The following is a 15505-nucleotide window of genomic DNA, read 5'->3' as shown; positions in this document are numbered from 1 at the left end:
ATACGCTTTCTCGGCTCCTGTCGCCATTTTGTCTCACTGCGCTCTCGAGCGCTCTGGCGGCAGAAACCTGAAGTGCGGCTTTAGCTGAACAAAACTTTATGAGTTTTTCTACGTATCTGCAGTGTGTCGTGACCATATGTCAATGAATGGAGCTACAGTGAATTTATGAAATCGCTGCAATCATTTGTAATAGCCCTGTAGTGTGAATTATGGATGAAGGGAAACAAGCAAATTTCGTATTTCTAAATTTCCAGAAAGTTTTTGACACGGTGCCTCACTGCAGGCTGTCAAAAAATGTACGAGCATATGGAATATGTTCACAGATATGAGGGTGTCTCAAAGACTTCGTAGTTGTACACAAGGACCCAGAATGTCATCCTCGATGGCGAGATGAGCGCATAATCAGGAGTATCCCGGGGATGTGTGGTAGGACCACTATTATTCTCTGTATACATAAATGATTTGGCGGCCAGGATAGGCAGCAATCTGCAGTTGTTTGCTGATGATGCCGTGATGTACGGTAAGGTGTCATCATTGAGTGGCTGCAGGAGGATACAAGATGACTTAGACGAAATTTCTAGTTGGTGTGATGAATGGTAGCTAGCTCTAAATGTAGAAAAATGTAAGTTAATGTAGGTAAGTATGAAAAACAAACTTGCAAAGTTTGGGCACAGCATTAACAGTGTCCTGCTTGACACAGTCACGTCATTAAGATCGTACCTTGCTGACAGGAGACAATGTGTTAAGTTGTATCATACAACCGGGGGACTTACACAAACAGTAAAATCATCTTATAAAATTCTTAACTGTGGAGTCCCTCAGGGAAGTATTATTGGGCCTTTTCTGTTCACTGTGTACATCAATGATATAATAATTCCAAAAAATGCAGACCTCATGAATTATGCTGACGACACGTTCTTCATAAGCTGGGGCCCTACAAAACAGCTAGCGGTGCAAAATAATACGAAGAACACTAGGCTCATCACAGAATATATGACTAAAAATAAATTGGCATTAAATAAGGAAAAGACAAGTCTAATGGAGTTTATACTACATTACAAATCAAGACAATGGATACTGAGCCAGAGTTATCAATTGAAACAATTGACAAACATAAATTCCTGTGTATTATAGTTGATGAACATCTTACACGGAAGGAGCATATCAGCTACATCTGTAAAAAAATCTCGTGTAATACCTACCTGTTAAAACGCCTTTCTAGCATAATAGTATCACCAGTCTTAAGACAAATCTATTTTGGTATTATACACTCCCACCTACAGTACGGTATTGAGATTTGGGGTGGGGCACCAACAGTATACACAGATAGGGCTTTTAGAGCCCAGAAGAGAGTAATTAGGATAATAGCGAATATTAGTAGACGTCAATCCAGCAGAGAATACTTCATTAAGTATAATATACTAACAGTATATTCATTATATGTTCTAAGGACTATACTGTTTGTAAAAGAAAATATGGAGCACAGTATAATAAATAGTGATATCCATAGTTATAATGCAAGGAAGAAAGAGGATTACCACATAAAATCCAGAAATAAAAAAGCAACCGATCATAATCCATTTTCTGCTGGATGATTTTTTTACAACAGACTGCCAAATACCATAAAAATGTTAAAAGGAAACATATTTAAAATAAAGTTAAAGCAGCTGTTAATTGCTACATGTTTGTACTCCATCAAGGAGTTTTAATGTTGTATGTACTTTATTTCTACTACTAAACAATTATTATTGTTCATGTATGTACTGACTGACTATATCCACGACTGTGAAAGTTAATATGGACAAATAAACCATTATATTATATTTAAATATCTGAGTATAACACTGCAGAACGATATGAAATGGAACAAGAGTGTGAGAGTTGTGGTAGAAAAGGTGACTTGACTTTGGTTTATTGGAACAATTCTATGAAAGTGTGGTTCATCTGTAAAGTGGACAACATATAGGATGCTAGTGTGACCTATTCTCGAGCCCTGCTCGAGCAGCTGAGATCTGTACCAGCTCCACAAACACCACTCATGTATTATGGAGATGCTTCGGAAACTCAAATGGCAATCCCTGGAGGGAAAGCGATTTTCTTTTTGAGGAACAGTATGGGGAAAATTTAGAGAACCAGCATTTGAAGCTGACTGCAGAACGATGGTACTGCCACCAACATACACTGTATGTAAGTATCACGAAAATACGATATGAGAAATCAGGGCTTATAACGAGGCATACAGACAGATTTTCCCCTCGTGCTACTTGCAATTGGAACAGGAAAGGAAATGACTAGTTGTGGTATTGGGTACCCTCAGCCACGCGCCGTAAGGTGGATTGTGAAGTATCGATGTAGATCTAGAACTAGATGTAGAGACGAACAATTAGATATGGGACATTTGTGTTCTAACAAGTCATGAAACTACCTCAAACTGGTTACATGTATTCCAAACTGTTCTTGCACTTGGTTCTGGCTGTTCAGCATCCACAACCGGTAATCAAAAAGTATTTTATAGTTACGTAAATTACATTATATGAAATAGGTACGTCTTTTCAGGTAACAAAAGAGCATATCAACTCACTTCATTATATCGATGAACAGCAGAAGACATACTTATAACAAGGCAAGTTTTTTTTGTTATTCATATATTTTTTGGTTTCATCGACTTGATTTAGCAGCTAACTTTCAATAATTCACTTAATTTTTAGTGTAAGAAAATTCATATAAAACGATTTTCATGTATCTTTCATATACAAAACATTACATTTTACGTTTGGTTGTTTCCAGTTTGCATTACCTGCTAGTTTGGTTTCTTTTTTTTGGGGGGGGAGGGGGGGGGGGGGGGGGAAACGTGGGTTGTGGGTCATTTTGGCTCAGTAGGAAAAGCAGTGCCTCTCCATTTGAAAAGACATAGATTGCCATAAAATCGTATTTACTTATTATCTCAAAAACATTTGTTCAGAAGGAGCTTTCAAACCAAAAGCTTTATAACTGCGAACTTAATTATTATTACTACTGCTGCATTAACTTTAATAATACAACATAAAAACCTGATTTTTACTAAGCGTGTGATGCAAGTATGAGAAAACCACATTTTATTTTATGCTTTCATAAAGTCTCTACTTCGCCTATGAACTCAGAGAGAACGTGAAGTGCATATAGGGTGTAAACGATTATTGATTACAATGTAGCACAGCTATGTAGTGGAAGTCGAAACGAAGAATTTTATACAAGACACTTGTGGTCTTTTAAGTTGGGAAACAGCCACCAACAGGTTTTCAAGACTACGTGAGCTATAGCCCATGCGCGTCGCGTGAGATTTTCATGCTCTCTTCTCCAGTTCTCTACACATCGTCATCGATTGTTTCGCAGTTGTTGCTTGCATTAGCTTGTTATTTCTTCGCTGCCTAATTATAACATGTTTGTCTGTTTGTTGTATCTACTCGTAACGGGCAACACATCGTCCGTAATTGGCGAGCAGTCTGTACTCGGGGCCGGTTTTCCGTGCGCCACCCTATATTATTTCCCTGCGACCAGCCACACAAGGCTACGGTTGGCTAAACGAGAGGTTCTGCAGAATCACAGAAATTACTTCTAGAAGTGTGTAAGAATTCTGTAATGAATAAAAACTCTGTACTCCAGGGGGGACGCAAGAGCCCCCTCTTGGTGCCCTCCATCCTTCAGTCACCTACACTACTAGTTTTCAGTTTCTCATAAGAACCACGTATCAGGCACAATGAACGGTGAATGAGTAAAAGTGAACAGTTCCCAAAAAAGAACAATCAGCAGTGAACTAGTTCCCAAGGATGAACGAGTTTGCCCATCTCTAGTGGCTACTGCCTAAAGGCAGTACTTCACGCAAGAACACACAACTTCGGACCTCAAACGACAGGTGACAACTAGTGTAAATCGCCAACAAGAGTCTGGCCGGCTCACCTTGTGGCTTCTTGTTCCTGGAGCAGGCGGCAACCGCGGCCTCCGCCCTCGAGAAGTCGTACCTGCGCTTCCGCAGGTTCTCCTGCAGTTCGCGGTGTAGCGCGTTCGTCGTGCCCTGTCGAGGGTCTGACGCGTACTTCGACATCTTCTCGGCATCCACCATATTCTTTCCGTCTGTCGTCAGGTGCGCCCCACCGAACCTGAGAAACAAAGACGAACTGGTCCAATTCGGTGCCACTATCTCTTATCTTGTTGCCGTAGAGCTGCAGCGCGTAGTTGAACAACAAGTGGACCTTGTAAAGGTCAAGCTACACATATATGAAAAGACTGGATATCGTGTAGAACAAAGTGGGAATTATATCAAAACATTAGAAGTAGTCACAATCAGGCTACAGCTGCCCATTACAAACAATATTCTGAGGTGCTTAAAATGCTATTAGGATGGCAAAGAGTATGTGGTGAGTAAATAGAATAGCAAATTCACATGATAAAATCAAAACCATATGGTTAGTTGTGAAGGAAGTATTTGATCAGCAGCATAAGTTCAACGATATACAGTCAGTTCGTAGTAAAAATATTTCTGTTACTGATAAATCAGATATATGTTCAGTATTTAACAATAATTTTCTCAGCATTGCTGGTGAATTAAATAAAAAATTTAGTTTCTATGGGGAACCATATAACTCTCTTGGCAAATGCCTTTCTGAGAATCATGTCTGAAATACTCCTCTGTGATACACACAAGGGGAAGATTGAGTCAATAATTAAATCACTGAGGACTAAGGACTCTCACGGATATGATGGAGTGCCTAGCAGGATATTAAAGTACTGTGCTGAACATGTTAGTCCTGTAATTAGCCATATTTGTAATTTTTCCATTAGGAACGGTCAGTTTCCTGAACAATTAAAGCACTCAGTAGTAATGCTGTTGTATAAAAAGGGAGAAAGGGATAATGTAGACAATTTTAGACCTACTTCTATGCCACCAGTGTTTGCTAAAGTTATGAAAGACTGTGTATGTAAGGATAATTGATCATTTTATATCACATGATTTGCTATCAGATGTAGAGTTCGGGTATAGAAGTCATTTCACTACTGAAAATGCTATATTCTCTTTTCTCTGTGATGTACTGTATGGGTTAAACAGATAGTTTCGAATGCTAGGCCTATTTTTTGATATAACTAAAGCGTTTGATTGTGTTGATCACAAGATATTGCTCCAGAAGTTGGACCATTACAGAATACGAGTAGCAGCTCACAATGTTGAGAATGGCTGTGATGTTGGGTCTGAGTGGGGTACAGTCAAATGGGGGAGCCCCAGGAATCAGTGTTAGGGCCGCTCCTGTTCCTTATTTATATAAATGATATGCCCTCTAGTATTTCAGATGATTCTAAAATATTTCTGCTTGCTGATGACACTAGCTTGGTAGTAAATGATGATGTGTGCAACATTGGCTTGGTTTCAAACAGTGCAGTTCATGACATAAGTTCATGGTTTGTAGAAAATAAACTATTGCTCAATGACAGTAAGACTCAGTTTTTACAGTTTCTAACACACAATTCAACAAAACACGACATTCTAATTTCACAGGATGGGCATATGATTAGTGAAACTGAACAGCTCAATTTTCTAGGTGTCCAGATAGGTAGTAGACTATTGTGGAAATTCAACGTCCAGGATCCTGTTCAAAGACTCAATGATGCCATTTTTACTATTCGAATGGTGTCCGAAGTAAGTGATCGTTTGACAATTAGGCTACTTTGCTTATTTTCATTTGTTTATGTCATATATTTTGGGGTAACTCTTGCCATTCTGAAAGGAAATTTTTGGCTCAGAAACGGGCAGTTTGGGCAATAAGTGGTGTAAGTTTGCGAACCTCTTGTAAACCCCTGTTCACTAGTCTGGATATTTTGACATTGCCATATATATATATAACAAAGATGAGGTGACTTACCGAATGAAAGCGCTGCCAGGTCGATAGACACACAAACAAACACAAACATACACACAAAATTCAAGCTTTCGCAACAAACTGTTGCTTCGTCAGGAAAGAGGGAAGGAGAGGGAAAGACAAAAAGTACACACTCGCGCACACACACACATATCCATCCGCACATACACAGACACAAGCAGACATGTCTGCGATATGTCTGCTTGTGTCTGTGTATGTGCGGATGGATATATGTGTGTGTGCGCGAGTGTGTACCTGTCCTTTTTTCCCCCTAAGGTAAGTCTTTCCGCTCCCGGGATTGGAATGACTCCTTACCCTCTCCCTTAAAACCCACATCCTTTCGTCTTTCCCTCTTTCCTGACGAAGCAACAGTTTGTTGCGAAAGCTTGAATTTCGTGTGTAAGTTTGTGTGTCTATCGACCTGCCAGCACTTTCGTTCGGTAAGTCACATCATCTTTGTTTTTAGATATATTTTTTTCCCACGTGGAATGTTTCCATATATATATACTGTTGTTTCATTTTAACAACATCAGCTTATTCCCAAGAATAAGCAGCTTTCACTCAGTTAATACTCAGCAGAAATCCAACCTGCATTTCAATTGGACTTCCTCAACTCCAGTATACTGCTGCATCCATTTTCAATACGCTTCCACAAGAATTAAAAAATCTCAGCAGTAATCAACGTGATTTCAAATCGAATCTAAAAGAGTTTCTTCATGCTCACTCCTCCTATTCTGCCAAGGAGTTCCTTGAAATATTAAGCTGATTCTTATGCGATATTGTTGACTGCATTTACTGAAACTTATGGCTTGACTTTTTTTTGGGTTCATAAACATTTTATTTTTATCTTTTATTACTTTTATGTTGCAATTTCATGTACTGACACGTTCCATGACCTTGGAGATTTGCTCCTCAATTTGGTTTTATGAAACTTGACATGTAAATAAATAAATAAATAAACTGTTAGGCATTTACTATATTTACTTGAATATAACACACGTTTTTTTCCCCCAGATTAATCATTGGGAATATATAGCATCATCTTATATCCACATATTAAATTATTGGTGCCTGGCAGTCAACATTATTATGATGTTTTGTAGAGTATATAGTGGTAGTCTTATGTTTCTATGGGTAAGCTTATGTTTAGAGATGTAACTTTGGCTACTGCAGTCACGTGCAGATTTATTTTGAAGAATCTGGAAGGGCAGGGTTCGGCAAACGATACTCACATTCCAACAGGCTCGAGATTTCCTGATACGCGGAAGCACCAGATACAGTATTGACAATGCCAGAACAATCGTGTGATACTGACTCGTGTGGTGCTAGTGCAAGTGAGAGCGCAAGAAGCTATGAACTAGCCACTACAACAGTCTGTTGCTCTGATCAAAATTTGATGGATCTGTGAAACACAGGAGCAGATAGCATTACAAACTTTTGTCGTATTTGAGCAGGTTTGCAATAAAAGTTCTCATATTATGTATGGATGCCACACACAAATTTTAATGCTGCTTTTTACGTAAAGGTACATTCACAGAGAGAAATGTTGTGACTCCAAAAAACGTTAGCCGATTCAAAAACAGATCGATATGAAAGACTGCAATGATTTACTAAGTGGATTATGCATGAGAAATTCAGTCACTGTTCATGTATTAGAACACCAGGTAAAAACACAACCAGTTTTTAGTCAACTTTAGAGCATGAAGGTGACAGTTAAAATCAGAAGTAAAGTGAATCCAGAATGAAATGTCTAACAAAGGAAATAAATCATTCCATGTAGGCTTTCACGGCCGGCGTCTTTATCAGTAAACTCTTCCGGGCTAAGTTGCCGTCGACCACGGCAACTTAGCCCGGAAGAGTTTACTGATAAAGGAAATAAATCATATTAAACTGACTTTAATGGTTACCACAAGAACAAGTTGCAGAGGAAAGACGCGTCAGTATCGGCAGATGTCACCAGATCGCAGGACGAGCGAAAGTTCAAGAATGAAACTGGATCGTAATTGTGATCTTTTATTTGTGCATTCGTTGGTGGTGTTATGTATGACCTGCACCCAGACGATATTGCAGTCTGTGTTTCGCTGTTACTCAAGCTCAGCATTACAGAAGGGATGGAAAGTAAACAGTGACACCAGTTTGGCTGGGAGTTAGGATGACTGCGGGGAGCGGAGTCCTGAACAGGCAGCAAATTTTGTTGTGTTGCCAACTGAGGGCATTTATACCACGTACTTTGGCTTTTAATCAACATCTACCACATTTAAACTGCAGTTAGCCTGAATCCATTTGTAATCGTAATTGAACTACTTTAAAATTGGACAAATACTCAACAATAGTATTCATTTTTGCAGCGTATTGTGAAAGTCAAGACAGGGGCCAGTGCCGTATTTACACATTTCTTGCTGAAATGTTGTCAACAACTGTCGTGATGTACTACGGGAATGGATGAGGGTGTGTCAGCTGGTCCTGTCAATGGGAGAGTGGGAGGGAAGAGATGTGTTTGGAAGAGTGAAATACTGTAATATTCTCACACCTACTTACAAATGATATCTATTCCGAGGGGGTGGGGGTAGGGGGGGGGGGGCAAAAAAAATGGGGGGGAAGAGAGAAGAAGAAGAAGAAGAAGAAGAAGAAGAAGAAGAGGAAGAAGAAAGAAAGAAAGAAAGAAAGAAAGAAAGCTGTGTTCTTAGGTCCCATTGTGAAGACAACCTCAGAAATAGCAAAATATTTGGAAGAAACTGCCAATATTTGCGAAAATGAAGATATAAATTTCACAGCTGTGCTATCATCTACGTGATCACTCTGCTATTCACAGTAAAGTGCCTGGCAGAGGGTCCAATGAAACACATTCAAGCTGTCTCTCTACTGTTCCACTCTCAAACAGCGCGCAGGAAAAATGAGCGCCTACACTTTTCGGTGTGAGCCTGATATCTCTTATTTTATCACGATGATCGTTTCTCCCTATGTAGGTGGGCATCAAAAGAATGTTTTCGCAATTGGAGGAGAAAACTAGTGATTGACATTTCATGACAAGATCCCGTTGTAACAAAAACATCTTTGTTTTAATGATTAGCACTCCAATTCACATACCATGTCTGTGGTACTATCTCCCCTATTGCGCAATAATACAAACAGCTGCCCTTCTTTGAACATTTTCTATGTCATCCGTCAGTCCCACCTGATGCGGATCCCATACCACACAGCAATACTGCAGAATAGGGCGGACAAGCGTGGTGTAAGCAGTCTCTTTGGTAGACCTGTTGCACCTTCTAAGTGTTCTGCAAATGAATCACAGTTTTTGGCTTGCTCTACCAACGACATTGTTTATGTGATTGTTCCAATTTAGGGTATTTGTAATTGTAATTGTAATCCCTAAGTATTTAGTTGAATTTACAGTCTTCAAATTTGTGCAACTCATTGCATACTCGAATTTTAGTGGATTTCTTTTAGTACTCATGTGAATAACTTCAAACTTTTCTTTATTCAGGGTCAAATTCCACTTTTCGCATCATACAGGTATCTTATCTAAATCATTTTGCAATTCATTTTGGTCATCTGATGACTTTACAAGATGGTAAATGACAGCATCATCTGCAAACAACCTAAGACAACTACTCAGATTGCATCCTATGTCGTTAATATAGATCAGGAACAATAGAGGGCCTATAACACTTCCTTGGGGAACGCCGGATATTACTTCTGTTTCACTCGATGACTTTCTATCTATTACTACGTACTGTGGCCTTTCTGTCAGGAAATCATGAATCCAGTCGCACAACTGAGGTGATATTCCATAGGCACGCAGTTTGGTTACAAGACGCTTGTGAGGAACGGTGTCGAAAGCCTTCTGGAAATCTAGAAGTATGGAATCAATTTGAAATCCCCTGTCAATAGCACTCATTACTTCACAAGTATAAAGAGTTAGTTGTGTTTCACAAGAACGATATTTCCTGAAACTGTGCTGACTATGTGAATATAAATTGTTTTCTTCAAGGTACTTCATAATGTTCAAACACAGTACATGTTCCAGAAACCCACTGCAAATAGACATTTGTGATATGGGCCTGTAATTCAGCGGATTACTCCTACTTCCCTTTTTGGGTATTGGAGTAACCTGAGCAATTTTCCAGTCTTTAGGTATCGAACTTTCTGTGAGCGATCAGTTGTATATAATTGCTAAATATGGAGCTATTGTATCAGCATACCCTGAAAGGAACCTGACTGGTGTACAATCTGGACTGTAGGCCTGGCTGTTATTAAGTGATTTAAGCTGCTTTGCTACACCGAGGATATCTACTTCTATATTTCTCATCTTGGCAATTGTTCTTGATTGGAATTCAGGAATATTCACTCATCTTCTTTGGTGACGGAGTTTCGGAAAACCATGTTTAATAACTGTGGTTACGATGACGATGATGACGACAATTAAAAATAGTGATACAGGTTCGTAAGCAAAAAAGATAGAAAAGAAAAAGATCTGAAAATCAATGTAAATCATTTCATTTTCTTTATTGCCCTAGTAATATCAAAATGTTGACAATTAATAAATGGTATAAGTTTAAAATAGGTATAACATTAATTTTTTTGCAGGTACTTCATGTCAATAAAACAGTCTGTAATTTTAATTCCATAGTCAGAATGTGTTTAAAATGAATTTTTCTCAAGGAGCCTCTTGACAAAGGGGGTTTCTCTTATATTCAGGGTCATCTCATATTCAGGTAAATACGTAGCCTTCTTCTCACACTCACACAAACACACACACACACACACACACACACACACACACACACACACAGCAAGCACACCACATGACAAGTTCATCATCTCCGGCAGCTCGGATCGCAATGCAACTGTCACGTAGAAAGGAAGCAGCAATCTGGAGGGTGTGGGGAAGAGGAAGGGATAGTAGAGTATGGGTGGAAGGAGAGAAGAGTGGTGTCTGGTGGAGTGTGCAGGGACCAGAATCCAGCAGATGCAAAGTCAGGAGATTGGGAGATAGTGAGGTGACAGGCAGGAAAGGGGAGGAGTAGTGAATGGGAAAGACTGGGGAGTGTGCGTTGGCAGAGGGCAGACACAAAGAGCAGGAGGGGATGAGAATAGAGAGAAGATGGCACAACAGAGGGGGCAGAAACTAATGGGTAGAGGCTGTGAAGCAGTAGGTTACTGTAGGCTGAGACCGAGATAATTAGAGGAGTGGAGAATGCATTTTAACGATAACTCCCATCTGCAGGGTCCAGAAAGCTGGTGTCAGAGGGGGGGGGGGGGGGGGATTCAAATGGCCCGGGTTGTGACGCAGCCACTGAAATCGAGCATGTTACGTACAGCTGTATGTTTTGCCACAGGATAGTCTACTTTGCTCTCGGCCACAGTCTGACTGTGGCCGTTCATCCGGGTGGATAACTGTTTGGTAATCAACCTAGAGTTCCCACTGTTTAATTTCAAATATGAGCAAGGAAAAATATTAATTCAAATTGCTGCTGAGTGATGGGAGAAGGGCAGCAAGTCAGAAGGGGGGGGGGGGGGGGAATAATACAAAGATTGGGAGTTGTCCAGAAAGTAGCGCACCACATTTTTGTTCAACAAATATTTATTGAACACGATGAAAAGTACACACAAAAAAGTATGACGTTTCTTCTGTGCTCCCTGTTTTTCCATTTAACTTCCTGTAGTAAGACACAAGGGTGCGTATGCCCTGACAATACCACTCCTCCTCCTGGTCACGAAGCCATTTCTTCACAGTGTGCGAACTGTCCCTTCGTCATCCTCAAAATGTCTTCCACGAATGGCATCTTTTAGTGGCCCAAACAAGTGGAAGTCTGAGGGAGGTAGGTCAGGGCTGTAAGTAGATGGGCTAACACAGTCTAATCCCATTTAGTGATGTGTTCCAAAGTCCTGAAACTCGTGTGAGGTCGAGCATTATCATATCGTATAAAACAGTCACTTGGGTTACTGACTGTATCCACACTCCCTCTGCCAACCGGTAGCTTCGGCGCAAACTGCCGAGTTGTTCCACATCGGTCCTCGTGAACGAGCACTTTGGTGAGCTGCAACTCGTCAAGCGTGGCAGCTGTGGGTGCCCTCCCTGAATGCTGCAAATCTTGGAGCTCTGCCAAACCGCCTTCTTGTAAAGCCCTCACCCTCTTTGCCCAGTGACTGACCATATATCTGTTGACTGCAGATGCTCTGTAAACTGCACGCAGAACTTCGTGACTCTTCCTGACAGTCTTTCTCCGCAGTGAGAAATTAGGTGATGAGGTGCTGATTGTAACTTCCATCACCTAGAGACGCCATTTTGAAATGTTACTGCAGCTAAGTCACCTGTCGGAGGAAACAGAAAATCTGTGCGTGCACTCTGGAAACATCAAATAATGCGTACCGTAAGTTTTGCATTCATGCCATTGTTATTGGCTGGAGACGGTGGGGGGCGAGTGGTGAATTACTTTCTGGGGAATCCTCTGATTGTATAAAAATAACCCTCTTATTTGTATATAAAAAAACTGTTTTGTATTGTCATAAAAGCCCATACTTGGTGAATGAGTGCTGAGCCCCTGGGGGGAATATAAGGTGCAATTTCTGTAACTTTGATCAAGAATACAGTTCAATTTTTTTACGGCAAACTTCGTTCCTTTTACCATACGATTATACAAAAGAGACCATTTTGTCTTATTTTCAATCATTTTATGCGATACACAGTTTAAAATGCCAGTGAGTGAAGATGTGAAAATTATCCAAGCTTTATCATTTACTTAGTTTTGTGTCATAATTGCATATAATATTTCATGGGGACTTCTTTAGAAGGAGTGTGATCAATTTCAAACCTTCTGATATGTCAAAAATACATAAATAGTTTTTGAGCATTCTGTATGCACAGAACACAGCACTGTCAGTTATGACATATCTGCATCTCTAATCTTTAACTGTAACACAATTCCAGTGGAACATTCGAAATAATTATTCGTACATACGTCAACAAAACAAATGTCATTAAGAGAACTTCACAGGCTCCCACAGTTGTTTTAGTATGTGTTCATGCACAATGTCATCACATTTATATTTTATAGTCTGTTTTTAACCAAATTCTTCCAAGTGAGTGCTGAGAAGTAATGTCTCTGAATTCTATCCTCAATATCGGTTGAGGTCTTACATGTCACGCATATTACTTAGTAGACTTCCTAACTTCGCTGACAAGTTGCAAAGCTCTACCGCTAAAGGGTTCCAAAGTGTAGTGTATAACACAGCGGTGTGCAGCTTAACAATGTCAGTGTGTGAGAAACGTGTGCTGGAATCAAATTTCTAGCCTTCCACGCGCAGAGCACCCTCTACTTCACCATGAAAATGTCAGACCGTGCACGAGTGCTGTCACATCTGCAACACCCTGATACCTCGGGTTCACCGTCATCAATCAGCCTCCGTACAGTCTCGACTTGGCCCCATCCGATATTCGTCTGAGTCCAAAACTTAAAGAACTCTTTTGAGGCCTTCACTTTGACAGTGATGAATCGGTGCAAGCAGAGGTGCGGTTGTGGCTCCGTCATGAAAAGTCAAACATTCTACAGTGACGGTATTAACACACTGGCCTTCTGTTGGAAGGTATGTGTTCATCATCAGGGTGGCTATACTGAGAAATAGGTATGTAGACATGAAGCATGAAGGTGTAGAAGTTTTTTTTATTTAAAAAGCTTTCAGAATTTTCACACAAAAAATTCGGAGGCATTCCTTTTCAGCATGTCCTTGTAATTTATTATGAACTCTGGTATTTTCATGCAATTTGAAATAAAATACAGAAAGAAAATAAAACAGTGGAAAATTCAGGATGGAATAATTGTAATACTACGGAAAGGGTAGTTGCTACTCATTACATAGTAAGGGTGCTCAGTCACAGACGGGCACAACAAAAAGAATACGAACAGGCAAACTTTATGCCTAAAGGCCTCTGGGCTCGGCAGCCAGAGACAGTGGTCATGTGTGCACAAGTTGCATTTGCACAAATGTGTGTGTGCACGCCATCTAATTCAGAATGTCTTTCAACTGGAAGCTTACATGTTTGATAGTCTTTTTGTTTTGTCTACATGTGACCCAACATCTCCAACCTATGGTGAACAGCAATCTCCCCTTTTGACAATCAAACAATGGAAAATCCAGAATGGACTGTAACAATGTTATGAAAGGGAAAATTGCCGCTCACCATATAGCAGAGATGCTGAGTTGCAGACAGGCACAACAAAAGGCTGTCACTAATAATAGCTTTTGGCCAGCAAGTTGTGTGTGTGTGTGTGTGTGTGTGTGTGTGTGTGTGTGTGTGAGTAGGGGGGGGGGGGGGGACAGAGAGAGAGAGAGAGAGAGAGAGAGAGAGAGAGAGAGAGAGAGAGAGAGAGAGAGAGAGTTGCATTTGCATGTTTGCTGTCTAATTCTGACGAAGGCCTTACTGCCCACAAGCTATTATTTGTGACAGTCTCCTTTTGATAATATTGTCATTATTCCATTCTGGGTTTTCCATTTTCTCATTCTGCCAAAATCATTCTGAAGAAAAGAATGGCTTATCTTCTGAACAATAAAATAACCCATACCTAGAATTTACGTTTTGCCACTCAACTCCTTTCACTAGCAATAACAAAACTAGTGACTTTCCGATTATTCAACTTACATGTGATCCATTCACTTATTAGTGCTCCGACTGAAATGACCTGTACTTAAGGGCACTCAGAAATCTTGAAATCTACAAAGGCGATTTTTAGACAGCCAGACTGTAAAGTATTCATGCAAGACGATAAAGTATTTGATGGTTTCCAGAAGATCTCGGTAAGAGCTCCACGCACAGTACATCTTCTTTGCCATGTTATACACATGTACAAATAGTTTTAGCTTGTGAAGTTAAGACAGACTGAAGTTACAATATGAGATCGAAACTTGCACAGACTGGAAGTTACAAATGCTTGTTGCAGGGAAGAGAACATAACTGTGCACCTTAATACAACGTGGAATTGTCTTTAAATGTTGTCCAAGTTGAACGAGCACGTGAGGAGGATCCAGAATGAATCCTCACCTTGGATCTGGTTGTACACCGCTTTGAAACTTCTCTGTACATTAAATCTGAGCTGTGTCTTGATAACTCAGTCAGTAAGAACATTCCACATCAAAAGCAATGTTCCTGGTTGGAATGACTGTCTGGCACAGTTTTAACAAACAATAAATAATGGGAAAAATGAACACCAAAACCTGAATAAAACATAAATAGTACTAATATTATTTAGAATAAATACAATCTTTTGCTGTTGTCTTTAGTCCAAAGACTTGCTTGATGCAGCTCTCCACGATACCCCCAAGCTCTTCATCTCCGAATAACTCCTGCAACTTACTTCCTTCTGAATCTGCTTATAGTATTCATCTGCTGGGTCACTCTCTAACTGGTGATCACTTGATGTCTCAGATTGTGTCTTGTCAACCGATTCATTCTTTTAGTCAAGTTATGCCACAAATTTCTTTTCTCCCCGTACCTTGTACCTTGTGATTATTTACGCAATTTATCCATCTACCCTCAGCATTCTTCGGTAACACCACATTTCGAAGCTTCTGTTTTCTTCTCGTCTACACTGTTTATCGTCCATGTTTCACTTCTGTAC

General features: G+C 40.1%; 1 protein-coding gene across 1 annotated transcript in view; it reads right to left on the bottom strand.

The window, feature by feature from the left end:
• The window catches only part of LOC126427309 (tRNA-dihydrouridine(47) synthase [NAD(P)(+)]-like), a 237196-nt gene that overhangs the window by 142498 nt on the left and 79193 nt on the right, over window positions 1–15505 (bottom strand). The window contains exon 4 of the mRNA XM_050089613.1: window positions 3937–4136. Coding sequence (XP_049945570.1) covers window positions 3937–4136 — 200 coding nt within the window. The remainder of the gene's footprint in view (window positions 1–3936; window positions 4137–15505) is intronic.

This window comes from Schistocerca serialis, chromosome 11, assembly GCF_023864345.2.
Source record: "Schistocerca serialis cubense isolate TAMUIC-IGC-003099 chromosome 11, iqSchSeri2.2, whole genome shotgun sequence".
NCBI lineage: Eukaryota > Metazoa > Arthropoda > Insecta > Orthoptera > Acrididae > Schistocerca > Schistocerca serialis.
Note: the sequence above shows the minus strand (reverse complement) of the source record. Positions and strands in the feature narration are given on the sequence as shown.